General features: G+C 39.7%; 3 protein-coding genes and 1 long non-coding RNA gene across 12 annotated transcripts; 3 read left to right on the top strand and 1 right to left on the bottom strand.

The window, feature by feature from the left end:
* Nucleotides 1–1,249: 1,249 nt before the first annotated feature.
* On the bottom strand, nt 1,250–11,970 carry LOC136195777 (uncharacterized). Of its 3 annotated transcripts, none has more exons than XR_010671943.1 (7): nt 10,238–11,970; nt 9,914–10,179; nt 8,497–8,523; nt 5,221–5,355; nt 3,522–5,043; nt 2,470–3,458; nt 1,250–2,400 (listed from the first exon to the last, which is right to left on the bottom strand). It is a non-coding gene; the product is annotated as an uncharacterized lncRNA (long non-coding RNA). The 3 variants fall into 3 exon arrangements; XR_010671944.1 differs by having other exon boundaries at nt 1,251–2,400; nt 3,522–5,355; nt 10,238–10,332; nt 10,434–11,969; XR_010671942.1 differs by having other exon boundaries at nt 1,251–2,400; nt 3,522–5,355; nt 10,238–11,969.
* LOC136195775 (uncharacterized) lies at nt 2,123–4,449 on the top strand. The gene is made up of 6 exons (XM_065985239.1): nt 2,123–2,415; nt 2,493–2,791; nt 2,845–3,080; nt 3,136–3,742; nt 3,830–4,008; nt 4,069–4,449. Exons 1-6 carry the CDS (start codon nt 2,349–2,351, stop codon nt 4,334–4,336), a joined length of 1,656 nt encoding a protein of 551 aa, XP_065841311.1. The 5' UTR covers nt 2,123–2,348; the 3' UTR covers nt 4,337–4,449.
* Nucleotides 4,797–8,320, top strand: LOC136195774 (fibroblast growth factor receptor 1-like). Of its 6 annotated transcripts, none has more exons than XM_065985233.1 (15): nt 4,813–5,270; nt 5,331–5,425; nt 5,497–5,542; nt 5,598–5,921; nt 5,982–6,302; nt 6,355–6,460; nt 6,510–6,710; nt 6,775–6,968; nt 7,021–7,122; nt 7,181–7,294; nt 7,344–7,504; nt 7,561–7,683; nt 7,740–7,813; nt 7,868–8,011; nt 8,073–8,320. In XM_065985233.1, exons 4-15 carry the CDS (start codon nt 5,774–5,776, stop codon nt 8,191–8,193), a joined length of 1,809 nt encoding a protein of 602 aa, XP_065841305.1. In that variant the 5' UTR covers nt 4,813–5,270; nt 5,331–5,425; nt 5,497–5,542; nt 5,598–5,773; the 3' UTR covers nt 8,194–8,320. The 6 variants fall into 6 exon arrangements, with proteins under 6 accessions (XP_065841308.1, XP_065841305.1, XP_065841304.1 ...); XM_065985232.1 differs by having other exon boundaries at nt 4,813–4,992; nt 5,057–5,270; nt 5,331–5,542; XM_065985234.1 differs by having other exon boundaries at nt 4,814–5,270; nt 5,331–5,542; nt 5,598–5,771; nt 5,832–5,921.
* LOC136195776 (uncharacterized) lies at nt 8,859–9,869 on the top strand. 2 transcript variants are annotated; one of them, XM_065985241.1, is made up of 4 exons: nt 8,859–9,004; nt 9,059–9,091; nt 9,141–9,441; nt 9,490–9,869. In XM_065985241.1, exons 1-4 carry the CDS (start codon nt 8,965–8,967, stop codon nt 9,767–9,769), a joined length of 654 nt encoding a protein of 217 aa, XP_065841313.1. In that variant the 5' UTR covers nt 8,859–8,964; the 3' UTR covers nt 9,770–9,869. The 2 variants fall into 2 exon arrangements, with proteins under 2 accessions (XP_065841313.1, XP_065841312.1); XM_065985240.1 differs by having other exon boundaries at nt 8,896–9,004; nt 9,487–9,869.
* Nucleotides 11,971–24,447: the final 12,477 nt, after the last annotated feature.

Genomic DNA, 24,447 nt, shown 5'->3' on the forward strand with positions numbered 1-24,447 from the left:
GCTTCCGATGACGGGGATGTCGCTAATGTCGACGGATCCGCCTGTAAGTCGGCTTACGAGGCTAGAGAGCGAGAAGCTCGGTATATTGATTGCGAACGTGAAAACGGTGCGCGCTGTTTGGTTTGACTGCTCCGCGTAGCGTGTAGCAACGAAATGACATCGCAAGCCGCCCCACCCGGAAATCGTGGGATTACCCGATACTCCAAAGGCAAAGCCGTCGGGCCCGTACGTAGCAACGGCGCTCGCTTCTTCGATGGTAAAGCGATCCAATCCGATGTTTTGCAGAGGTTCGGCCAATTCGTCCGGTAATATTCTACTACCGAGCCACTCGGCGAAACTTCCGACTGGAATCGAACCCGTAGACGGTGCGCCGCGGAAAAATAGGTTAGGACCAATTTTACTGATTTTTAAGTGAATGCCTGTACTCCCAATCCATACCGTTCCGGCAAAGCCGAAGCTGTCGAATGAGAACTTGTCGCTGCCGCGCGTGGCTCTCGGTGTTATTGTCACGCCAATGAAGGCTGTTACATCCGACACGTCGAGCACGTTTTCTTCGATTGCCCACGTGGGAAACGGTTTCGTGCCGACTCTCACTTCGCCGGAGGCAATAATTAAAGAGAAATTGCTCACTTTGAAATTGAGAGTGTCGAGATTTTCGATGCCGAAGATTTGGGTGACGTCCGGAAGAAGCAATTCGAATAGATCGAGAAGACGATAGTCTTCGTTGAAGATAGCCGATATTGACGTCTTCCCGCTGACGATGTCGATGCCCGTTCTGTTGAGCTGGGGAAGAAACGGGAATGCTGTAGCTGCAGACGTGAAAGTCGACGAATCGCCGACGAAGAATGATTGAGCGGCGGGGGGATATGCTGCAAGCAAACACAGCAAGCAAAGCGCTAGCATAGCTGAAACGTTTCGCTCTCGCTTGACGGGGAGCAAGTGATAGTTGTCGTTCAAGTTGTAGACGTGCTATATAGGGGCGGTCGGTCGAACGCCCTTCCGCCCACTCAACGTCACCGTCACTAATCGATGTCCGGTAGTCAATCTGCGAAGATCTTTGTGGTGCTGCCGTTTGACGTGCTTCTACGCATTTGACAGAGCGGCATCCTTCGGCGGAATCTTTGGTGATTTTATAAAAACAATAGCCGCGTGTCTAAGAGATTTCAAGTCGCTAATCTTTTTCCTGCAACGTCAAGGTTTCTCTTGACGTTGGCGCGTTAACCAGAAAAAGAGGACGTCGGTTGTCAAAAGAATGATGACTCATGTCAACAGAGGGTAACTTAAAGAGATATCGCCGTGACAGCTGAAGTCGTTTTTCGAAGCGAAGAGAACGCGTCGCCATGTGGAAGAGTCTCTTCGTTCTATTCGCGCTTCTACTCTGCAGCGAGCAAGCGCGCGGTAAAAACGAGCAATAACAATAAAGAAGCTGCTGTCTCCGAAAAGATGAACAACAACAAGAGTCCGGAGAATCCGGGGACAATCTTAGACAAGACAGTAGACGAAGAAGAAGAAGAACAAGAAGAAGAAGAACAAGACGATGAAAATTTCGCAAATCTTTTGCATCATCTGCGCGAACGGAGAGACTTTCAATAGGCTGCAACCGATCCAGATAAGCCGATAAATCACAAAATGCACGTCTACGGCACGATTCGCCAGCTCGATCAAGCCGGCAAATTCGTTCCGCGTCCTGCGGCGGAGTTCTTCTTTCGAGCCGTCTCGTACTTACGGCGTCCGTCTGCGCCCAGCCGCAAGCGAACACAATGCCCCCATTGCAGTTCTCCCGAAGAGGGAACACGTACGGTGTCCAAACGATGATGTACCGACCGAATTACCCCTTCGTGCTTCTTCTCCTAAACGGCCCCGTATCCCCTCTACCCGAAGTCTTCGCGTTTCCTTCGTGGACGGGCGATTGGCAGACGACAGATAAGAACTGGTTGATCTTACCGGAGCAGGTTCAACAGCATCCCTATCGAATCTCTTCGTACTACGCGGCCCAGGAAGGACTTGGCGACGAAAAGCAGCACGCCCGCGACATTAACACCGTGATAAACTCATGCAATTTTGAAGATAAGGCGGAAAGGGTTGCCTTAAAGTGCACGGGTACGTACCAGGCGCATCTGCTGAGCTACATCCGTGACGGTGCCTCGTTCTTCCGGCAAATTACGCAAAAGCTGACGAGAGCCGTCGCCATTCCGGCTTTGGTTATGCGCGGCGAATCGTTTGCGGTCTGCAATCGACTCTCGTCGCATCAGTAGCTGTCGTTTTTGCGGCTGCCCAAAGCGCCGTCAACGACGGCGGGAACGTACGTATGCGGGCTCCGATTCAACTATCGGCACGTGAAAACTTTGATGCAAGACGCAGAAGCGCTGAAACAACCCTTCGCCGACAAGGACGTGATTCCTAACGGAAGGAAATGTAAGTATGAGAACTAATTAACATAACGCAACAATCACGTGGCTATAAACCCACGTTTTTAACATATTTCTCGGTAGTTGGGACGATGAATATCAACGGTGTCGCTCGACTTTCTCGAGCTCACGGCTCCAGCGTTATGGAAACTATGATAAAGGTTATAAAGGAAACCGATATCATGGCCATACAGGAAACGGCGAAAGTTAATCCGCTCGACGTCGAAGTGGCAAAGCAAGGCTATGCAAAGATCACTCTTCCTCCCGGCAAAGAGCAAAAGAGCGGAACGACGTTCTACTACAAATCGGCCGACGTTCAGCAAGAGGAATGCGACGAGATTACGTACAATACCAAGGCGTACGGCCTCTACTGCCGATTTCGGGTAAAATATTCCCATTAAATAGCCTCAAGAGCTTTTAACTCTCTCCTTTGCAGTACCGACCAAGCGGAGGTCAATCGCACCAATGCATTCATTTCTACACGGTCCATCTAACTCAAGGGGACCAGACAAAAAGGAAAAATCAAATCGTAGATCTGAAAAGCCGTATCGATGCTCTAAATCCGGCTCTCAATTGCAAATCGGTTCTCATCGGAGGCGATTTCAATATCGGGGCCCCCAAACTCAGCATCGATAAAACGCGAGAAGACATGCACTTCACGATCAGAACGCTGTAAGAAATCCCTTCGCGAACGAGGAGAATATCTTTAAAATGAAATTGAACGTAGCTCTAATATGCGATTCCACGACACAGGCGGCACGACGCAAAAGGACGGAAGCGACAAGAAGGAATCCCACTTCGATCATCTACTCGTCAGCGAAAGCACGCGACTACTACACCAATACTATCCGACCGCGCCCCCAGGCGGACGACCGGCATTAGTATACAAAAGCTACGTCCCTAAATCGAATGTTCTACGATCTACGGAGCCCAGAGTGCGAAGCTACGATCTCAGCGATCACTTACCGCTTCGCTTTCAAGATCCGCTCAGTCAGGCCGTGATCGGAACGTGGAATCTTCAAAATTTTCAAGTGAGAAGTACGGGCAAATCTGGACGAAAGGAATATGATAATCGAGTTGAGTATACGAGGATGTTCGAACAGTTCAACATACTAGCACTTCAAGAGCTGTCCGGATCGGCGGCGACGCTCTATAATAAGGCCTTAGTCGTTTCATCGCATCCCGATGCGAAGGAGTTGGGAATTGCGTTCGACGCAAGCATTCTGAAAGTGATTCAGTGTACGGACTTACCAGTCAATGATCCTGTCGGAACAGCGACGCCGAAAACATACAGGCCCATGTTTGGATGTACGTTCGAAACGCTAACCACCTCAGTAAGTGCTTAGAAAACGCGCGCTTCTGTGACAGTGACGTCACTGTCACACGTGTGATGGTATAACTAATCGGGGTTCTATATATAGCCTACGCGCGTCACCGTCTTCTCTGTGCACATCAGAAACGAGCATTCGAAAATCGAAACTAGCAAACTCTACCAAAGGCACGCCGAAGCCTTTGCCCAAGCAAATCCGCCGCACGCGCTCGTGGGAAACGTCTATCTCGTGGGTGACTTCAATGCCGACAAACCGTCCGGCAGTCTACCGTAAGACTACGCATGCATGGAGGCAAGAACGTATGTAACTCTGCTTTTTATCTACTGCAGATGCATGCACAGAAATGGCGCTCCAGGATGGGAGTACACGCTGATTACCTCTAAACATATTCGCGACTACGTGTGGTACAGTAGTAATACTGTACCCGGAATTACCGGCTGTGAGGTTGTCAATCCCGAGCTAATGAAAGACGGTGCAAATCGGGATATCATCGATAATTCGCTGACTGCTACGCCGAATGCGGGTATGCCCGTTTTCGCCACGTGGAAGGAAGTATCGGACCATCTGCCAATGATGGTCGAGTTTACGAATCAGTGAATAGACGCGATGTGAATTTGTTAGTGCGTGGAGAATGTTAGAAAACGTTATCCGAACTTCCCGTTTATCTGCGTTTTTTGAGTGTGTTGTAATCGTTTTGTTCAAAAATGACGTTGCGGAAGTCAGTTATTAATAGCCAAGCGCGGTATCGGAACACCAAGTTATGAATTAATTTTTTGGAAGCTAAGCTGCCCTCTACTTGATTCAACAGGGGGGTGAGGGTGGGGGTGGGGAACCTCTGCTTGACTATAGCGTTGCGGAAACTTCAGAGCGTTTTATTAATGAGGCGGAAACAGACCGGTCAGAATGCCGGATGTGACGACAGAGTGACGCGCGTTTCAGCCTCGCTTTATTCCCTCGTACAATTAATTGGGGCTTGGAACTAAAGACGAGGTAAGACGGTTAATATGCCAAGCTACTCCTGCAAGTCGTAATCATTGCGTAATATATAAAGCGGAGGCAAACCACAACGCTAACTGGGTGAGACGGAACGATGAGCAACAGTTAGTTTCCCTTTCCCGTATCGCATTAAAACTACGTTGGCCCACGTAGCATGCAATACCGAGACGCCGGTTTGAGACTACTAAACCAATAGGACCAGCGACATCGTCGAGATATGCGTCGACATTCGATCTCTCTACAGAACGTCCCTAATAGTAATCAAGTTGGACCTAAGCATCTCAACGGATTCAGACGAAAACTGACGTCTAAATGAATTAGAACTAGAACCAGATTGGAGCAATCTCCGCGCATGTATATAGAAACGGGAAAGCTAGGGGCAAGGTCAAACGTCTTCTGCCGCGAGAAATGAAAATAATAAAGCGGATGTGGACGTGTTTGGGAAAGCATGCGCTGAAGATAATTCTGGGGAAACAAGTACTTGCCTGCGAGACGGAAACATTACAACCTCAAAACGCTTCTGCTAAAAGACAACGTATGTGCGACTAGCAGCGAGCCCGAACCTACTTTACTCGCGACGAATTTTCTTCCCAAGGTTCGACGAAATATCGGTTTTGTACCTGAGGAAAAGGTCTTATTTTTGGCACGATCTTACGTGCGTAAATCGTGCTAAAATTAGACGCTATACGGGTAAGTACCTGAGGCTATTCTTAGTACACATACTATCGAGTGCTCTGCTATATAAACATTAATCAATTAAGTAAGGAATCAACGTTCCACACAGCTGCTCGCCTGTGGCACCATCCGGTAAATAAGTAACTGCAGGGCAATAATTACTACGAGCGCTTTTTGAATCGTTTAGATGGTAGCTCGAAAAGGTGCACGAGAGACGAGATGCTAAATCCCAAGAGCGCTGCTTCGTCATGCAACGAGCCGACCTTCTGGGCGAATGATCGTGCTACGATGACGAAGACTTCCAATAGCTTCCTCTCAGGAAATTCGATTTGACGGTGCGAGACAAAGGTCGTGCTGACAGGCATGCACAAAAACGAGGGAACGCTACGGGATTACGACACTACATGTAGCTGCTTTCTAGTCGACGTCATGCAACGCCGTCCGGTTTTTTGGCAACTCGTGCTAAGATTGCCTCTGCTAAGTGCTAGTATACCGAACCCTGTCGAGGAAGGTGAGCTGGCTAGACGGAAGCAAAACGGCGCGGTTCGTTAGTCGGGTGCTCTTCTATAAGGAGAAGCATCCGGGTGCATAGAAAAAAACGAAACCGTCGGGGTAGGGACTGGCACGTTGACAAATGCAACAGAATTGATGCGGTGCTGCAAAGGCGCAGACGTTCACAGAATAGATTGGACGTTCGTCAACGGCAGCAAGCTGCCTCGCGAGTGCTCAGCCAAATCCGCGTTTTGTTCGGACTATAAATCATCACTGTCGAAACGCTTGAACGTCAGCAAAACGTTTTTGACGGCGAAAAATGCAGAAAAGTTTATCTTCAAGTGCGAGATTCATTCATTCGACGGAATAAAAGCTCATTATCTCACTGTGATATTTCAAGGTACTATAGTTGATATCGCAACACGGGGTTCGCCATGGCAACGTTTGCGTAGAGCCTACGACTGACCTTGTTCAAACGCCGACAACCGAAAGAAAATTAGCTAATAAAAGAACGCACGGTGCTTCGAGTAAACGAACGCCAACTACGCCACCCCGCCGGTACAAATACCGTAATATGAAAACCTACTCTACTCATTCTGTCCATCAGCTCGTTTCCGGCCACAAGAAACGTGCACGAGACAGAGAATAAAGCCTCGACAGTGACGTCAAACGTAACTGAAGATAATATCTCTATAGACAAACCGGAAAAACGAATCTTAAACAAAAAAGGAACAGAAACTGGCTTTTCGACAGTTACAGTTACGCCAAATGTAACTGAAGAGATGATGTCGAGGTCATCTTCTAATAGGTAAGCGCAAGGCTATATCTACCTCAAAGGTTTCGTTACAACGCGAGACTAATACTTTCTATAGAGTCTTTGTCGCTCTTGGCACTACGGTTGGCTTTGCTGCTATCGTAATAGCGTCGATCGCGTTCATAAAACGAAGTTCATTTTTGAGGAAAACAACGACAATTCCATTTTGCGATCAAGAGCCACTTGAAACCGTTTGGAACGGAAAGGATTTTCGAATACCACTATCGTGTCTTTTAACGTCTCAGAAATTAGGTGCATAATAGCCCAGAAGAAAGTTAACAAATCGCTCTAATTAAATAATTAGGAGAAGGACATTTTGGTTCGGTCGTCGCCGGTAAAATGACTGTCCTCCGAGATAATAGCGCAACAACGAAACAAGTTGAAGTAGCAGTTAAAATGTTAAAAAGTCAGTAAAACTAATATTAGCGAATCTCTCACCGAGTTCGAAAATGAATTTTACGCAGACTTAGATTCGGAAAACGTTAAAGACAGCCTTAGGAAGGAAACCGACGTCGCAATTAATTTAGGATACCACGACAACGTCGTTCACGTTTACGGTTATTGCAGTGAAAACGAAGGTGCTTTTTAGAAATTAAATATTTGTTTATAAAAACTTTTCAAATTTAGTCGTTAGCAGAATTGTTATGGAATACGCTGATCACGGAAATCTGCGCGATTATCTCAGAAGTCAACGGTCTGTGGACAGTACGTCGAGTGAAATGGAAAAAAGGGCTCAAGCGTTCGGACTTCAAATCGCCAGTGGAATGAAATACGTATCTTCAAAAGGAGTAAGTCATTCTCATACATTAACATGGGTTCATGTGTAAGTGTTAGTTTTATACAGTATGTGCACGGTGATCTCGCCGCGAGAAACGTGCTAGTCTTCAAGAACGAAGTCGTAAAAATTTCCGACTTCGGCCTATCGAAGTATCTCGGCCCGAGCGATTATTACAGAAAGAAAACGTCGGTAATTTCGCTCGCATATAAAATAGAGAGCCCCCTCCGGGAAAAATCGCTCTCCAGGGTGGAGTAATCCCTTTCAAATGGTGCGCACCAGAAGTCCTAATGTACCGAGTCTACAACGAATACAGTGACGTGTAAGAGCCACGAGTGCTAGAAGGCTCTCTCTCCAATCGATATCTTCCGTACAGATGGTCGTTCGGAATTACGCTTTGGGAAGTGGCCACATCCGGCGGAACACCCTACCCGGGAATCCCCACCGAAAAGCTATTCGAACTCGTCACCAGTTCGACAGGATATAAGATGTGCAAGCCTAAGCATTGCTGTCAAGACCTGTAAGTCGTCATAGGAAGCGAGCAAGCGAGCGAGCGAACGTGGTCTTATATGTATATTTAGATACGAAGTCATGGTACGATGTTGGGACGAAAATCCGGCTCGTCGACCCGATTTCGCCGCAATTGTTCAAACAATAGAAGGAATGGTAGAAAAGCACGAGAAGGTGGTCAACGATCCGTGACTCGTTCTAGCGTCAGTAGACTATACTATAGACTTTGAACTGCATGCCTATTGTGTTTTATCTATTGTCTACTTTTTGCTTTGTCGTTGAACGTTGGCAAAGAAATCGCTAGTGAATTATGGAGAAACTCTAACGTGTACGGCAACTGGACCTGCCACTACTGGGGAGTAAATTGGTGACCTCATAGGGAAGGGAGTCAATTGCATGATAGTCCCCTAATGGCTCAGTGTCTCTACGCTACAGGAGGGATGATTCATTTACTAGGCTATCTCTTGGCGTCAAACTCTAGGCGGGTTTTCTTACTTTTGAGACGATTTCTTTTGCTGAGTCCTAAAAAGAAAAAGTCCTTAAGACAAAGCAAACTTATTTAGAACGTTCAACAGGTCTCGCGACCTCTTTGCCCTATAAAAGAGCTATCAATTGAAAAGAGGAACTAAGATCCGTTGCATGAAGACCGTGCAGTGTAGAAACCCACGCGTGACGGAAATGACCTACTGTATTCATGCGTCATCTGGAGACAGACATCCCGGAAACGCATCGATTGGTCTTTCAGTTGCAGTACCAAAACGCCTAGTGTACGTTCCAACTTATCTAATCAATCCAAATTGCAAACTCATCTAAGAAACCTTTCAGCGCTGACTCTTAGTAAATATGAATAGGAGGTGGCGAGTGTCAGGTCCGTTAGAGACTCCACCCTTTGTTTAGGTGGTTTACATAAAAAGGGATGAAGACAACAGCTCGAACGTTAGTTGCTGTGACCTTATCAAAACAATGCTCTATCGCTGTGCTTTCGCCTTGTGCTTCGTCTACGGTAAGTAAATGCGACTCTAGTGCTGAAGAGTGTTTTCATAGAAAGATACTTTAGCCGTTTCTTCAGTCAAAACGAAATGCAAAAGAAGTAAGGTTGAGATTTAGGAAACCGTGGAGTCTAAAGACCATTTTTGCAGCTGATCTCTGTCTAACTTGCGATCTAACAGAGAAGTTGACGAAGGATAAAATGCTACAGTTCTACTGCTGCAAAACGACGGATTACTCCTATATGGAGTGGCGCTTTGTGAACGATAACGAGCGTCTACCTTATTGCACTGAACGGGGGAGCCAAGGGCTCTGTTGGGAATACGCTTCTACGAACGCGAAAAGGGTGCACGTGAATTCGACTCACATGGAAGCAGGCGAAACGTGGAAAATCGCCTGCGTCGTCAACCGAATCGGTGGCGAAACGATTCACACAGTCACGATTCAAAAAAGGTACAAAACAAACAACTAGAAATGAGTTTGACTAAGGATCTAAAGCAGGAAAAAGACTCCAATTCCAACGTGCCCAATTCAACAGAACAACGATTTGCGTCGCTATAGCTGCGTCAGCAAATCTGACGTAGAACTAAAATGGACGCAAAAGGGTGTAGACTTTCTAAGAAACTGCACTAATGATGGGAATGGAGCGTTTCCCTGTATTCAACGTCTTTCGAATAATAACGTCACACTGACGTTGGACACGCGTCAACGCCCCTATAGGAAGTACGAGTGCGTTCAGGGAGCACGAACTCTTTGCTCTACGACGAAATTTCTTCAGTGATTGCTACCGCTCTATAAGGCTAGCTATTTGATACTAGTAGTGCATGGCCTGTACGTAAGGTTGAGGTCTACTGTGACGAAATAAAGAAATGGGACCCCTACTTCCTTATCTACGACTACGAAAACGACGCTGGTGAAAGCTTACCGTTAGAAGCTCTTAGCAACGCGCTTTCGAGTCGCGAGACGAGTTCTAGAGCCGCCGTTTTCTTCTTCCGCCTGTGAGGACGATGTGTTGGCGAGTTTTCTGGGTGACAGCGCCTTCTATCGGCTCGCGCGAAGCCGATTCGCGTCGCGGAGTTCCACGCGGAGAGAAAAGAAACAGAAAACATCCGGGAGGAATGTCTCCCGTACGCTTCTTCGAGAGTAGGAACGTTCGCGGTGTCTATCGTTGCTTTCGCGGCGTAGAATTGCCTTTAGAGTATGAGAGTATGAGACCACGAAGGATGGTATAGTAGTACTGTTGTATCACTTAGTGGTTGTAGCCTACACACGAGTTAGGCGATACGTTCTTGAGGTCTCGGGTTCGATTCTCAACCGCGTCGACGCCAATGTGGACTTGTAGACCTTAAATAGCAATGGGTGAAAGCGAGAAAAAAGATGGAAGTATTCTGTCGTTTTTTTTCAAAAAAATATTTTTTTTGCGCTGCACTTCTCCGCTTCAGTACTTGAATGTTTGGTTTGATCGACAGAAGCGCGAGGGAAAGAGCACAAAAAGCTAGGGGTGTCGAGGCACCTACTTCCAAGTACCAATGAGTTTTAGTGCATGCAGCGTAAAGTATAATAGTCACTGTCGACTCGATCAGAATAGCCCTGGTTCCTCGAAGCTGGAGCCATCTCGCACTTACAGGGCTTTCGGGCTGGGAACAGTAACTGCTCTGAAAGGTTTCGAATAATTGATTGAAGGTCGATGTCTTCCCGTACACCGTCACAAAGCGACACCTGATTGTATCACCATGCATATGGTATCACATCCTACAACACTTCCTCTTGGATGACTGTTACAAGGGGCGGAAGTGACATTGCAGAACAAGACCCAAAGTGCAACCAACTTCTGAAGAGACAGAAACAATGAATCGGTATTTCCAGATACTAGTAGTACATCCCATTTCCCCGCACCAAGAGCACGAACGCGTATATAAGAAGAGAGAAGAGTCAGCACCAGCACCATCAGCATAAGCATCTTCATCAATCAGTCAAAAATGTCTGCCTTTGGAAGAAACCTTCTAGTAGCGGTTGCCATCATTGCTCTGTTGAAAAACGTAGCGTGCAGACCCGTTTCCAACAAAACCTTTGAAGGCGTAAGCTCTCATACATGTGTATACCCTATATAGTTCGCCTGACTCCTATTTCAAAGCTATGCAAGTCCACGCCTCATGACGATAATCTGACGTATCGAATGTTCGTTTCGTTTCACGACAAGGGGGGAGAGTATCCGAATTTCCTATCGACGAATTTTTCCCACAACAAGGTCTTCCCAATGAAAGAAGAAGCGACACAGGCCGAAGAAACGGAGCTGTTTCAAGTTGCAATCAGTGCAAAATACAGTGGCAGTAACCTCTGGGTATACATATACGGAGCGTCAAAAACGCACTGCCTAACAATCAATTCAAAGGGCGCAATTCAAATCGAAGTAAACTCTAGCACAGTATACGTATCCTCGTCATAAGTGTTTCTAAAGTCGGGTCTTAATTAATTAATAGAAGTGGAGCGGTTCTAGATGCAATACGGAATTTAGATGGGTCGATCGCGTGAATTATTCAGACGCAAAAGGATTCGCTACGCCTCAGACACTCCTGTATCGATGGACAAATACGACGAAAAAGGAACCAATGAGGGCAATGCCTCTCTGTGCAAGAACGGCAGAAGGAAAATACTACGTGGTTGCCTTAGGCAAGGGCGTCGATGGAATCGAAGTGAACGAAAGTTGCTGCAATGGCGACGACGTCTTTGGAATGAAGGAATGTCAGAATGAGACCATTTTCGAGAGGATTGAAGACAAACGATACCATCTCCTGTCTTTGCAAAGCGATAATCACGTAGGTTTACTTTCCCGAAAATTGAGACAACGAGAATGCTCGAAGTATGACGACGAATATGCTGGCGTCGGGAAGGAAATAGTCATAGGAAAAGACCTTCGAAAAAGAATACGGCGAACAAGATGCGACTAAAAATCAATAAATAGATACAGTAGATAGATAGATAGATAGATCTTGTTGTAACACCACTTACTGTATGATTTTCACCCTGAAGATCACTGGCTATGTTCTGAAAATAAAGTTGTCTGCATGAAAACAAAAATATTAACCTCAAAATTGTCTTGGGGAGAATTTTTAAAATTATCTTGGACTATTTTTAGAATTGTCTTGGGACAATTTTTAAAATTGAATTGGAGCAATATTTAAAATTGTCTTGGGCAAGAGAGTTGGTTGGCCAGTCTCTTAAATTGAGGGCCTAATCTTTAATTGTTAGGAACTAAGTATCAAATTGAGGGCCTAATCTTTAATTCTTAGGGCATAAATATTAAATTGAGAGCCTAATCTTTAAGTCTTATGGCCAAAATATTAATTGAGGGCCTAACCTTTAATTGTTAGGTCCTACGAATCAAATTGAGGGCCTAATATTTAATTCTAAGGGCCGAAATATTACATTGAGGGCCTAGTCTTCAACTCTTAGAGACTAAATATTAAATTGAGGGCCAAATATTTACTTCTTAGAGCCTAATATTAAAGTCTTAGGACCTAAATATAAATTGAGGGAAGACAACTTTAAAAATCGTCCGAGACAATTGTCCGGAAATATTTTAAAATCGTCCGAGACAAGAGATTGGCCAACCGACTATCGTGTAATAAATTACAGTGAAATTACAAGAGACTGGCCAAGCGACTCTCTTGTAATAAATTACAGTGAAATTACAAGAGATTGGCCAACCGACTCTCTTGTACCAAATTACAGTAAAATTACAAGACATTGGCCAACCGACTCTCTCGTAATAAATTACAGTGAAATTAAAAGAGACTGGCCAAGCGAATATCTTAAAATACAGTGAAATTACAAGAGACTGGCAAAACGAATTTCTTGTAAAAAGTGAAATTACAAGAGACTGGCCAAGGGACTCTCTTGTAATAAATTAGAGCAAAATTACAAGAGATTGGCCAAGCGACTCTCTTGTAATAAACTACAGTGAAATTAAAAAAGATTAGCCAAGCGATTCTCTTGTAAGAATAAACAACAGTGAAATTACAAGAGATTGATCAACCGACTCTCTTGTAATAAATTACAGTGAAACTAAAAGAGATTCGCCAAGCGACTCTCTTGTAATAAATTACAGTAAAATTACAAGACTTTGGCCAAGCGATTCTCTTGTAATAAATTACAAGAGACTGGCCAAGAGACTCTCTTGTAAAAAATTACAGTGAAATTACAAGAGATAGGCGAACCGAATCTCTGGTAATAAATTAAAGTGAAATAGGGAGAGATTCGCCAAGCGACTCTCTCGTAATAAATTACAGTGAAATTACAAGAAACAAGCCAACTTTTCTCCCCTGTATTAAATTACAAAGAAATTACAAGAGACTATCCAACTCTTCTCTCCTGTAATTAATTACAAAAAAATTACAAGGGAGAGGCCAACTCTTCTCCCCTGCAATAAATTACATTGAAATTACCGGGGACTAGCCAACTCTTCTCTCCTGTAATAATTACAGAGAAATTACAAGGGACAAGCCAACTTTTCTCTCCTGTAATAAATTACAGTGAAATTACAAGGGACAAGCCAACTATTCTCCCTTGAAATAAATTACAGTGAAATTAAAAGAGACAAGCTAACTCTTCTCTCTTGAAATAAATTACAGTGAAATTACAAGGGACAGCCCAACTCTTCTCCCCTTTAATAAAATACATTGAAATTACAAGGGACAGGACAACTCTTCTCCCATGTAATTCCCTTACTAATACCTATCTCAAATAATAGGCTCGCTCTCAGGGCCCCCATTAGCTTTAATAGCTGTTCATTTTTGATTAATGTGTCGGCCTTGAGTGCCTCTACTTGCCCTGAGACCAGAGTAATACAAATACTCATAAGAAAGAGAGACGGCCTAAGGCAATTGAGTTCAACCCCTAATCATTGACTCATAAGGAAAGGAGACGGCCTAAGGCAATTGAGTTCAACCCCTAATAATTGACTCATAACGAAAGGAGACGGCCTAAGGCAATTGAGTTCAACCCCTAATCGTTGACTCATACGGAAGGGAGACGGCATAAGGCAATTGAGTTCAACCCCTAATCATTGACTCATAAGGAAAGCAGACGGCCTAAGGCAATTGAGTTCAACCCCTAATCATTGACTCACAAGGAAAGGAGACGGCCTAAGGCAAATGAGTTCAACCCCTAATCATTGACTCATAAGGAAAGAAGACGGCTAAGGCAAATGAGTTCAACCCCTAATCATTGACTCATAAGGAAAGGAGACGGCCTAAGGCAATTGAGTTCAACCCCAAATCATTGACTCATAAGCAAAGGAGACGGCTAAGGCAATTGAGATCAACCCCTAATCATTGGAAGGAAAGGAGACGGCGAAGACAATTGAGTTCAACACATAATCATTGACTCATAAGGAAAGGAGACGGCCTAAGGCAATTGAGTTCAACCCCAAATCATTGACTCATAAGGAAAGGAGACGGCTAAGGCAATTGAGATCAACCCCAATCATTGGAAGGAAAGGAGACGGCGAAGACAATTGAGTTCAACCCCTAATCATTGACTCATAAGGAAAGGAGACGGCGAAGACAATTGAGTTCAACCCCTAATCATTGACTCATAAGGAAAGGAGAATGACTAAGGATATTGAGTTCCGCCCCTAATCATTGACTCATAAGAAAGGGAGACGGCCTAAGGCACTTAGGACGTAAATTTTAAATTGAGGTCCTAATCTTCGATTCTAAAGGCCTAAATATAAAATTGAGGGCATAATCTTCGATTCTTAAGGCCTAAATATTAAATTGAGGACCTAATATTTGATTCTTATGGCCTAAATATCAAATTGAGGTCCTAACCTTCGATTCTTAGAGCCTAAATATTAAATTGAGGGCCTAATCTTCGATTCTTGAAGCCTAAATATTAAATTGAGGACCTAATCTTTGATTTTTAAGGTCTAAATATTAAATTTAGGACGTAATCTTTGATTCCTAGGGCCTAAATAATAAATTGAGGGCCTAATCTTTGATTATTAGGGCTAAATATTAAATTGAGGGCCTAATCTTTGATTCCTAGGGCCTAAATATTAAATTGAGGGCCTAATCTTTGATTCTTAGGGGCTGAATATTATATTGAGGGCCTAATCTTTGATTCTTAGGACGTAAATTTTAAATTGAGGTCCTAATCTTCGATTCTTAGAGCCTAAATATTAAATTGAGGGCCTAATCTTCGATTCTTGAAGCCTAAATATTAAATTTAGGACCTAATCTTTGATTCTTAGGGCCTAAATAATAAATTGAGGGCCTAATCTTTGACTCTTACGGTTAAATATTAAATTGAGGGCCTAATCTTTGATTCCTAGGGCCTAAATATTAAATTGAGGGCCTAATCTTTGATTCTTAGGGGCTGAATATTGAATTGAGGGCCTAATCTTTGATTCTTAGGACGTAAATTTTAAATTGAGGTCCTAATCTTCGATTCCAAAGGCCTAAATATTAAATTGAGGGCCTAATCTTTGATTCTTTTGGCCTAAATATTAAATTGAGGTCCTAATCTTCGATTCTTAGAGCCTAAATATTAAATTGAGGGCCTAATCTTCGATTCTTGAAGCCTAAATAATAAATTGAGGACCTAATCTTTGATTTTTAAGGTCTAAATGTTAAATTTAGGACCTAATCTTTGATTCTTAGGGCCTAAATAATAAATTGAGGGCCTAATCTTTGATTCTTAGGGCTAAATATTAAATTGAGGGCCTAATCTTTGATTCCTAGGGCCTAAATATTAAATTGAGGGCCTAATCTTTGATTCTTAGGGGCTGAATATTAAATTGAGGGCCTAATCTTTGATTCTTAAGACGTAAATTTTAAATTGAGGTCCTAATCTTCGATTCCAAAGGCCTAAATATTAAATTGAGGGCCTAATTTTTGATTCTTATGGCCTAAATATTAAATTGAGGTCCTAATCTTCGATTCTTAGAGCCTAAATATTAAATTGAGGACCTAATCTTTGATTCTTAGGGCCTATATTTTAAATTGAGGTCCTAATCTTCGAATCTTAGGGCCTAAATATTAAATTGAGGGCCTAATCTTCGCTTCTTGAAGCCTACATATTAAATTGAGGACCTAATCTTTGATTTTTAAGGTCTAAATATTAAATTTAGGACCTAATCTTTGATTCCTAGAGCCTAAATATTAAATTGAGGGCCTAATCTTTGATTCTTAGGACGTAAATTTTAAATTGAGATCCTAATCTTCGATTCCAAAGGCCTAAATATTAAATTGAGGGCCTAATCTTTGATTCTTATGGCCTAAATATTAAATTGAGGGCCTAATCTTCGATTCTTGAAGCCTAAATATTAAATTGAGGACCTAAACTTTGATTCTAAGAACCTAAATATTAAATTGAGGGACTAAACTTTGATTCTAAGGGCCTAAATAATAAATTGAGGGACTAAACTTTCATTCTAAGAGCCTAAATAATAAATTGAGGGCCTTAACTTTGATTCTAAGGGCCTAAATATTAAATTGAGAGCCTAAACTTTCATTCTAAGAGCCTAAATATTAAATTGAGGGCCTAAACTTTCATTCTAAGGGCCTAAATATTAAATTGAGGGCCTAAACTTTGATTCTAAGAGCCTAAATATTAAATTTAGGGCCTAAACTTTGATTCTGAGGGCCTAAATATTAAATTTAGGGCCTAAACTTTGATTCTAAAGGCCTAAATATTAAATTTAGGGCCTAAACTTTCATTCTAAGGGCCTAAATATTAAATTGACGGCCTAAAGTTTGATTCTAAGGGCCTAAATATTAAATTTAGGGCCTAAACTTTGATTCTAAGGGCCTAAATAATAAATTTAGGGCCTAAACTTTCATTCTAAGGGCCTAAATATTAAATTGACGGCCTAAAGTTTGATTCTAAGAGCCTAAATAATAAATTGAGGGCCTAAACTTTCATTCTAAGGGCCTAAATATTAAATTGAGGGCCTAAACTTTCATTCTAAGGGCCTAAATATTAAATTGAGGGCCTAAACTTTGATTCTAAGGGCCTAAATAATAAATTGAGGGCTTAAACTTTCATTCTAAGAGCCTAAATATTAAATTGAGGGCCTAAACTTTGATTCTAAAGGCCTAAATAATAAATTGAGGGCCTAAACTTTCATTCTAAGGGCCTAAATATTAAATTGAGGGCCTAAACTTTGATTCTAAGGACCTAAATATTAAATTTAGGACCTAAACTTTGATTCTAAGGGCCTAAATATTAAATTTAGGGCCTAAACTTTTATTCTAAGAGCCTAAATATTAAATTTAGGGCCTAATCTTTGATTCTTAGGGCCTATATTTTAAATTGACGTCCTAATCTTCGATTCTTAGGGCCTAAATATTAAATTGAGGGCCTAATCTTCGATTCTTGAAGCCTAAATATTAAATTGAGGACCTAATCTTTGATTTTTAAGGTCTAAATATTAAATTTAGGACCTAATCTTTGATTCCTAGAGCCTAAATATTAAATTGAGGGCCTAATCTTTGATTCTTAGGACGTAAATTTTAAATTGAGATCCTAATCTTCGATTCCAAAGGCCTAAATATTAAATTGAGGGCCTAATCTTTGATTCTTATGGCCTAAATATTAAATTGAGGGCCTAATCTTCGATTCTTGAAGCCTAAATATTAAATTGAGGACCTAAACTTTGATTCTAAGAACCTAAATATTAAACTGAGGGACTAAACTTTGATTCTAAGGGCCTAAATAATAAATTGAGGGCCTAAACTTTCATTCTAAGGGCCTAAATAATAAATTGAGGGCCTTAACTTTGATTCTAAGGGCCTAAATATTAAATTGAGAGCCTAAACTTTCATTCTAAGGGCCTAAATATTAAATTGAGGGCCTAAACTTTCATTCTAAGGGCCTAAATATTAAATTGAGGGCCTAAACTTTGATTCTAAGAGCCTAAATATTAAATTTAGGGCCTAAACTTTGATTCTGAGGGCCTAAATATTAAATTTAGGGCCTAAACTTTGATTCTAAGGGCCTAAATATTAAATTTAGGGCCTAAACTTTCATTCTAAGGGCCTAAATATTAAATTGACGGCCTAAAGTTTGATTCTAAGGGCCTAAATAATAAATTGAGGGCCTAAACTTTCATTCTAAGGGCCTAAATATTAAATTGAGGGCCTAAACTTTGATTCTAAGGACCTAAATATTAAATTTAGGACCTAAACTTTGATTCTAAGGGCCTAAATATTAAATTTAGGGCCTAAACTTTCATTCTAAGGGCCTAAATAATAAATTGAGGGCCTTAACTTTGATTCTAAGGGCCTAAATATTAAATTGAGAGCCTAAACTTTCATTCTAAGGGCCTAAATATTAAATTGAGGGCCTAAACTTTCATTCTAAGGGCCTAAATATTAAATTGAGGGCCTAAACTTTGATTCTAAGAGCCTAAATATTAAATTTAGGGCCTAAACTTTGATTCTGAGGGCCTAAATATTAAATTTAGGGCCTAAACTTTGATTCTAAGGGCCTAAATATTAAATTTAGGGCCTAAACTTTCATTCTAAGGGCCTAAATATTAAATTGACGGCCTAAAGTTTGATTCTAAGGGCCTAAATATTAAATTTAGGGCCTAAACTTTGATTCTAAGGGCCTAAATATTAAATTTAGGGCCTAAACTTTCATTCTAGGGGCCTAAATATTAAATTGACGGCCTAAAGTTTGATTCTAAGAGCCTAAATAATAAATTGAGGGCCTAAACTTTCATTCTAAGGGCCTAAATATTAAATTGAGGGCCTAAACTTTCATTCTAAGGGCCTAAATATTAAATTGAGGGCCTAAACTTTGATTCTAAGGGCCTAAATAATAAATTGAGGGCCTAAACTTTCATTCTAAGAGCCTAAATATTAAATTGAGGGCCTAAACTTTGATTCTAAGGGCCTAAATAATAAATTGAGGGCCTAAACTTTCATTCTAAGGGCCTAAATATTAAATTGAGGGCCTAAACTTTGATTCTAAGGACCTAAATATTAAATTTAGGACCTAAACTTTGATTCTAAGGGCCTAAATATTAAATTTAGGGCCTAAACTTTGATTCTTAGGGCCTATATTTTAAATTGAGGTCCTAATCTTCGATTCTTAGGGCCTAAATATTAAATTGAGGGCCTAATCTTCGATTCTTGAAGCCTAAATATTAAATTGAGGGCCTAATCTTTGATTTTTAAGGTCTAAATATTAAATTTAGGACCTAATCTTTGATTCCTAGAGCCTAAATATTAAATTGAGGGCCTAATCTTTGATTCTTAGGACGTAAATTTTAAATTGAGATCCTAATCTTCGATTCCAAAGGCCTAAATATTAAATTGAGGGCCTAATCTTTGATTCTTATGGCCTAAATATTAAATTGAGGGCCTAATCTTCGATTCTTGAAGCCTAAATATTAAATTGAGGACCTAAACTTTGATTCTAAGAACCTAAATATTAAATTGAGGGACTAAACTTTGATTCTAAGGGCCTAAATAATAAATTGAGGGCCTAAACTTTCATTCTAAGGGCCTAAATAATAAATTGAGGGCCTTAACTTTGATTCTAAGGGCCTAAATATTAAATTGAGAGCCTAAACTTTCATTCTAAGGGCCTAAATATTAAATTGAGGGCCTAAACTTTCATTCTAAGGGCCTAAATATTAAATTGAGGGCCTAAACTTTGATTCTAAGGGCCTAAATATTAAATTTAGGGCCTAAACTTTGATTCTGAGGGCCTAAATATTAAATTTAGGGCCTAAACTTTGATTCTAAGGGCCTAAATATTAAATGTAGGGCCTAAACTTTCATTCTAAGGGCCTAAATATTAAATTGACGGCCTAAAGTTTGATGCTAAGAGCCTAAATAATAAATTGAGGGCCTAAACTTTCATTCTAAGGGCCTAAATATTAAATTGAGGGCCTAAAGTTTGATTCTAAGGGCCTAAATAATAAATTGAGGGCCTAAACTTTCATTCTAAAGGCCTAAATATTAAATTGAGGGCCTAAACTTTGATTCTAAGGGCCTAAATATTAAATTGAGGGCCTAAACTTTGATTCTAAGGGCCTAAATATTAAATTTAGGGCCCAAACTTTCATTCTAAGGGCCTAAATATTAAATTGACGGCCTAAAGTTTGATTCTAAGGGCCTAAATAATAAATTGAGGGCCTAAACTTTCATTCTAAGGGCCTAAATATTAAATTGAGGGCCAAAAGTTTGATTCTAAGGGCCTAAATAATAAATTGAGGGCCTAAACTTTCATTCTAAGGGCCTAAATATTAAATTGAGGGCCTAAACTTTGATTCTAAGGACCTAAATATTAAATTTAGGGCCTAAACTTTGATTCTAAGGGCCGAAATATTAAATTTAGGGCCTAAACTTTGATTCTAAGGGCCTAAATATTAAATTTAGGGCTTAAACTTTCATTCTAAGGGCCTAAATAATAAATTGAGGGACTAAACTTTGATTCTAAGGACCTAAATATTAAATTTAGGGCCTAAACTTTGATTCTAAGGACCTAAATATTAAATTTAGAACCTAAATTTTGATTCTAAGGGCCTAAATATTAAATTTAAGGCCTAAACTTTGATTCTAAGGGCCTAAATATTAAATTTAGGGCCTAAACTTTCATTCTAAGGGCCTAAATAATAAATTGAGGGCCTAAACTTTGATTCTAAGAACCTAAATATTAAATTGAGGGACTAAAGTTTGATTCTAAGGACCTAAATATTAAATTTAGGGCCTAAACTTTGATTTTAAGAACCTAAATATTAAATTTAGGGCCGAAACTTTGATTCTAAGGGCCTAAATATTAAATTTAGGGCCTAAACTTTCATTCTAAGGGCCTAAATATTAAATTGACGGCCTAAAGTTTGATTCTAAGGGCCTAAATAATAAATTGAGGGCCTAAACTTTCATTCTAAGGGCCTAAATAATAAATTGAGGGCCTAAACTTTCATTCTAAGGGCCTAAATATTAAATTGAGGGCCTAAACTTTGATTCTAAGGGCCTAAATATTAAATTTAGAGCCTAAACTTTGATTCTAAGGGCCTAAATATTAAATTTAGGGCCTAAACTTTCATTCTAAGGGCCTAAATAATAAATTGAGGGCCTAAACTTTGATTCTAAGAACCTAAATATTAAATTGAGGGACTAAAGTTTGATTCTAAGGACCTAAATATTAAATTTAGGGCCTAGACTTTGATTCTAAGGGCCTAAATATTAAATTTAGGGCCTAAACTTTGATTCTAAGGACCTAAATATTAAATTTAGGGCCTAAACTTTGATTCTAAGGGCCTAAATATTAAATTTAGGGCTTAAACTTTCATTCTAAGTGCCTAAATAATAAATTGAGGGACTAAACTTTGATTCTAAGTTCCTAAATATTAAATTTAGGGCCTAAACTTTGATTCTAAGGACCTAAATATTAAATTTAGGGCCTAAATTTTGATTCTAAGGGCCTAAATATTAAATTTAGGGCCTAAACTTTGATTCTAAGGACCTAAATATTAAATTTAGGGCCTAAACTTTCATTCTAAGGGCCTAAATAATAAATTGAGGGCCTAAACTTTGATTCTAAGAACCTAAATATTAAATTGAGGGACTAAAGTTTGATTCTAAGGACCTAAATATTAAATTTAGGGCCTAAACTTTGATTCTAAGGACCTAAATATTAAATTTAAGGCCTAAACTTTGATTCTAAGGGCCTAAATATTAAATTTAGGGCCTAAACTTTCATTCTAAGGGCCTAAATAATAAATTGAGGGACTAAAGTTTGATTCTAAGGACCTAAATATTAAATTGAGGGCCTAAACTTTGATTTTAAGAACCTAAATATTAAATTTAGGGCCGAAACTTTGATTCTAAGGGCCTAAATATTAAATTTAGGGCCTAAACTTTCATTCTAAGGGCCTAAATATTAAATTGACGGCCTAAAGTTTGATTCTAAGGGCCTAAATAATAAATTGAGGGCCTAAACTTTCATTCTAAGGGCCTAAATAATAAATTGAGGGCCTAAACTTTCATTCTAAGGGCCTAAATATTAAATTGAGGGCCTAAACTTTGATTCTAAGGGCCTAAATATTAAATTTAGAGCCTAAACTTTGATTCTAAGGGCCTAAATATTAAATTTAGGGCCTAAACTTTCATTCTAAGGGCCTAAATAATAAATTGAGGGCCTAAACTTTGATTCTAAGAACCTAAATATTAAATTGAGGGACTAAAGTTTGATTCTAAGGACCTAAATATTAAATTTAGGGCCTAGACTTTGATTCTAAGGGCCTAAATATTAAATTTAGGGCCTAAACTTTGATTCTAAGGACCTAAATATTAAATTTAGGGCCTAAACTTTGATTCTAAGGGCCTAAATATTAAATTTAGGGCTTAAACTTTCATTCTAAGTGCCTAAATAATAAATTGAGGGACTAAACTTTGATTCTAAGTTCCTAAATATTAAATTTAGGGCCTAAACTTTGATTCTAAGGACCTAAATATTAAATTTAGGGCCTAAATTTTGATTCTAAGGGCCTAAATATTAAATTTAGGGCCTAAACTTTGATTCTAAGGACCTAAATATTAAATTTAGGGCCTAAACTTTCATTCTAAGGGCCTAAATAATAAATTGAGGGCCTAAACTTTGATTCTAAGAACCTAAATATTAAATTGAGGGACTAAAGTTTGATTCTAAGGACCTAAATATTAAATTTAGGGCCTAAACTTTGATTCTAAGGACCTAAATATTAAATTTAAGGCCTAAACTTTGATTCTAAGGGCCTAAATATTAAATTTAGGGCCTAAACTTTCATTCTAAGGGCCTAAATAATAAATTGAGGGACTAAACTTTGATTCTAAGGACCTAAATATTAAATTGAGGGCCTAAACTTTGATTCTAAGAGCCTAAATATTAAATTGAGGGCCTAAACTTTGATTCTAAGAACCTAAATATTAAATTTAGGGCCTAAACTTTGATTCAATCTAAGGGCCTAAATATTAAATTTAGGGCCTAAACTTTCATTCTAAGGGCCTAAATATTAAATTGACGCCCTAAAGTTTGATTCTAAGGGCCTAAATAATAAATTGAGGGCCTAAACTTTCATTCTAAGGGCCTAAATAATAAATTGAGGGCCTAAACTTTCATTCTAAGGGCCTAAATATTAAATTGAGGGCCTAAACTTTGATTCTAAGGGCCTAAATATTAAATTTAGGACCTCAACTTTGATTCTAAGGGCCTAAATATTAAATTTAGGGCCTAAACTTTGATTCTAAGGGCCTAAATATTAAATTTAGGGCCTAAACTTTGATTCTAAGGGCCTAAATATTAAATTGAGGGCCTAAACTTTGATTCTAAGGACCTAAATATTAAATTTAGGGCCTAAACTTTGATTATAAGGGCCTAAATATTAAATTTAGGACTTAAACTTTCATTCTAAGGGCCTAAATAATAAATTGAGGGACTAAACTTTGATTCTAAGGACCTAAATATTAAATTGAGGGACTAAAGTTTGATTCTAAGGACCTAAATATTAAATTTAGGGCCTAAACTTTGATTCTAAGGGCCTAAATATTAAATTTAGGGACTAAACTTTGATTCTAAGGACCTAAATATTAAATTTAGGGCCTAAACTTTGATTCTAAGGGCCTAAATATTAAATTTAGGGCTTAAACTTTCATTCTAAGGGGCTAAATAATAAATTGAGGGACTAAACTTTGATTCTAAGGACCTAAATATTAAATTTAGGGCCTAAACTTTGATTCTAAGAGCCTAAATATTAAATTTAGGGCCTAAACTTTCATTCTAAGGGCCTAAATATTAAATTGACGGCCTAAAGTTTGATTCTAAGAGCCTAAATAATAAATTGAGGGCCTAAACTTTCATTCTAAGGGCCTAAATATTAAATTGAGGGCCTAAAGTTTGATTCTAAGGGCCTAAATAATAAATTGAGGGCCAAAACTTTCATTCTAAGGGCCTAAATATTAAATTGAGGGCCTAAACTTTGATTCTAAGGGCCTAAATATTAAATTGAGGGCCTAAACTTTGATTCTAAGGACCTAAATATTAAATTTAGGGCCTAAACTTTGATTCTAAGAGCCTAAATATTAAATTTAGGGCCTAAACTTTCATTCTAAGGACCTAAATATTAAATTTAGGGCCTAAACTTTCATTCTAAGGGCCTAAATATTAAATTGAGGGCCTAAAGATCGATTCTAAGGGCCTAAATAATAAATTGAGGGCCTAAACTTTGATTCTAAGGACCTAAATATTAAATTTAGGGCCTAAACTTTGATTCTAAGGACCTAAATATTAAATTTAGGGCCTAAACTTTGATTCTAAGAGCTTAAATATTAAATTTAGGGCCTAAACTTTGATTCTAAGGGCCTAAATAATAAATTGAGGGACTAAACTTTGATTCTAAGGACCTAAATATTAAATTTAGGGCCTAAACTTTGATTCTAAGGGCCTAAATATTAAATTTAG

This window comes from Oscarella lobularis, chromosome 15, assembly GCF_947507565.1.
Source record: "Oscarella lobularis chromosome 15, ooOscLobu1.1, whole genome shotgun sequence".
Classification (NCBI taxonomy): domain Eukaryota; kingdom Metazoa; phylum Porifera; class Homoscleromorpha; order Homosclerophorida; family Oscarellidae; genus Oscarella; species Oscarella lobularis.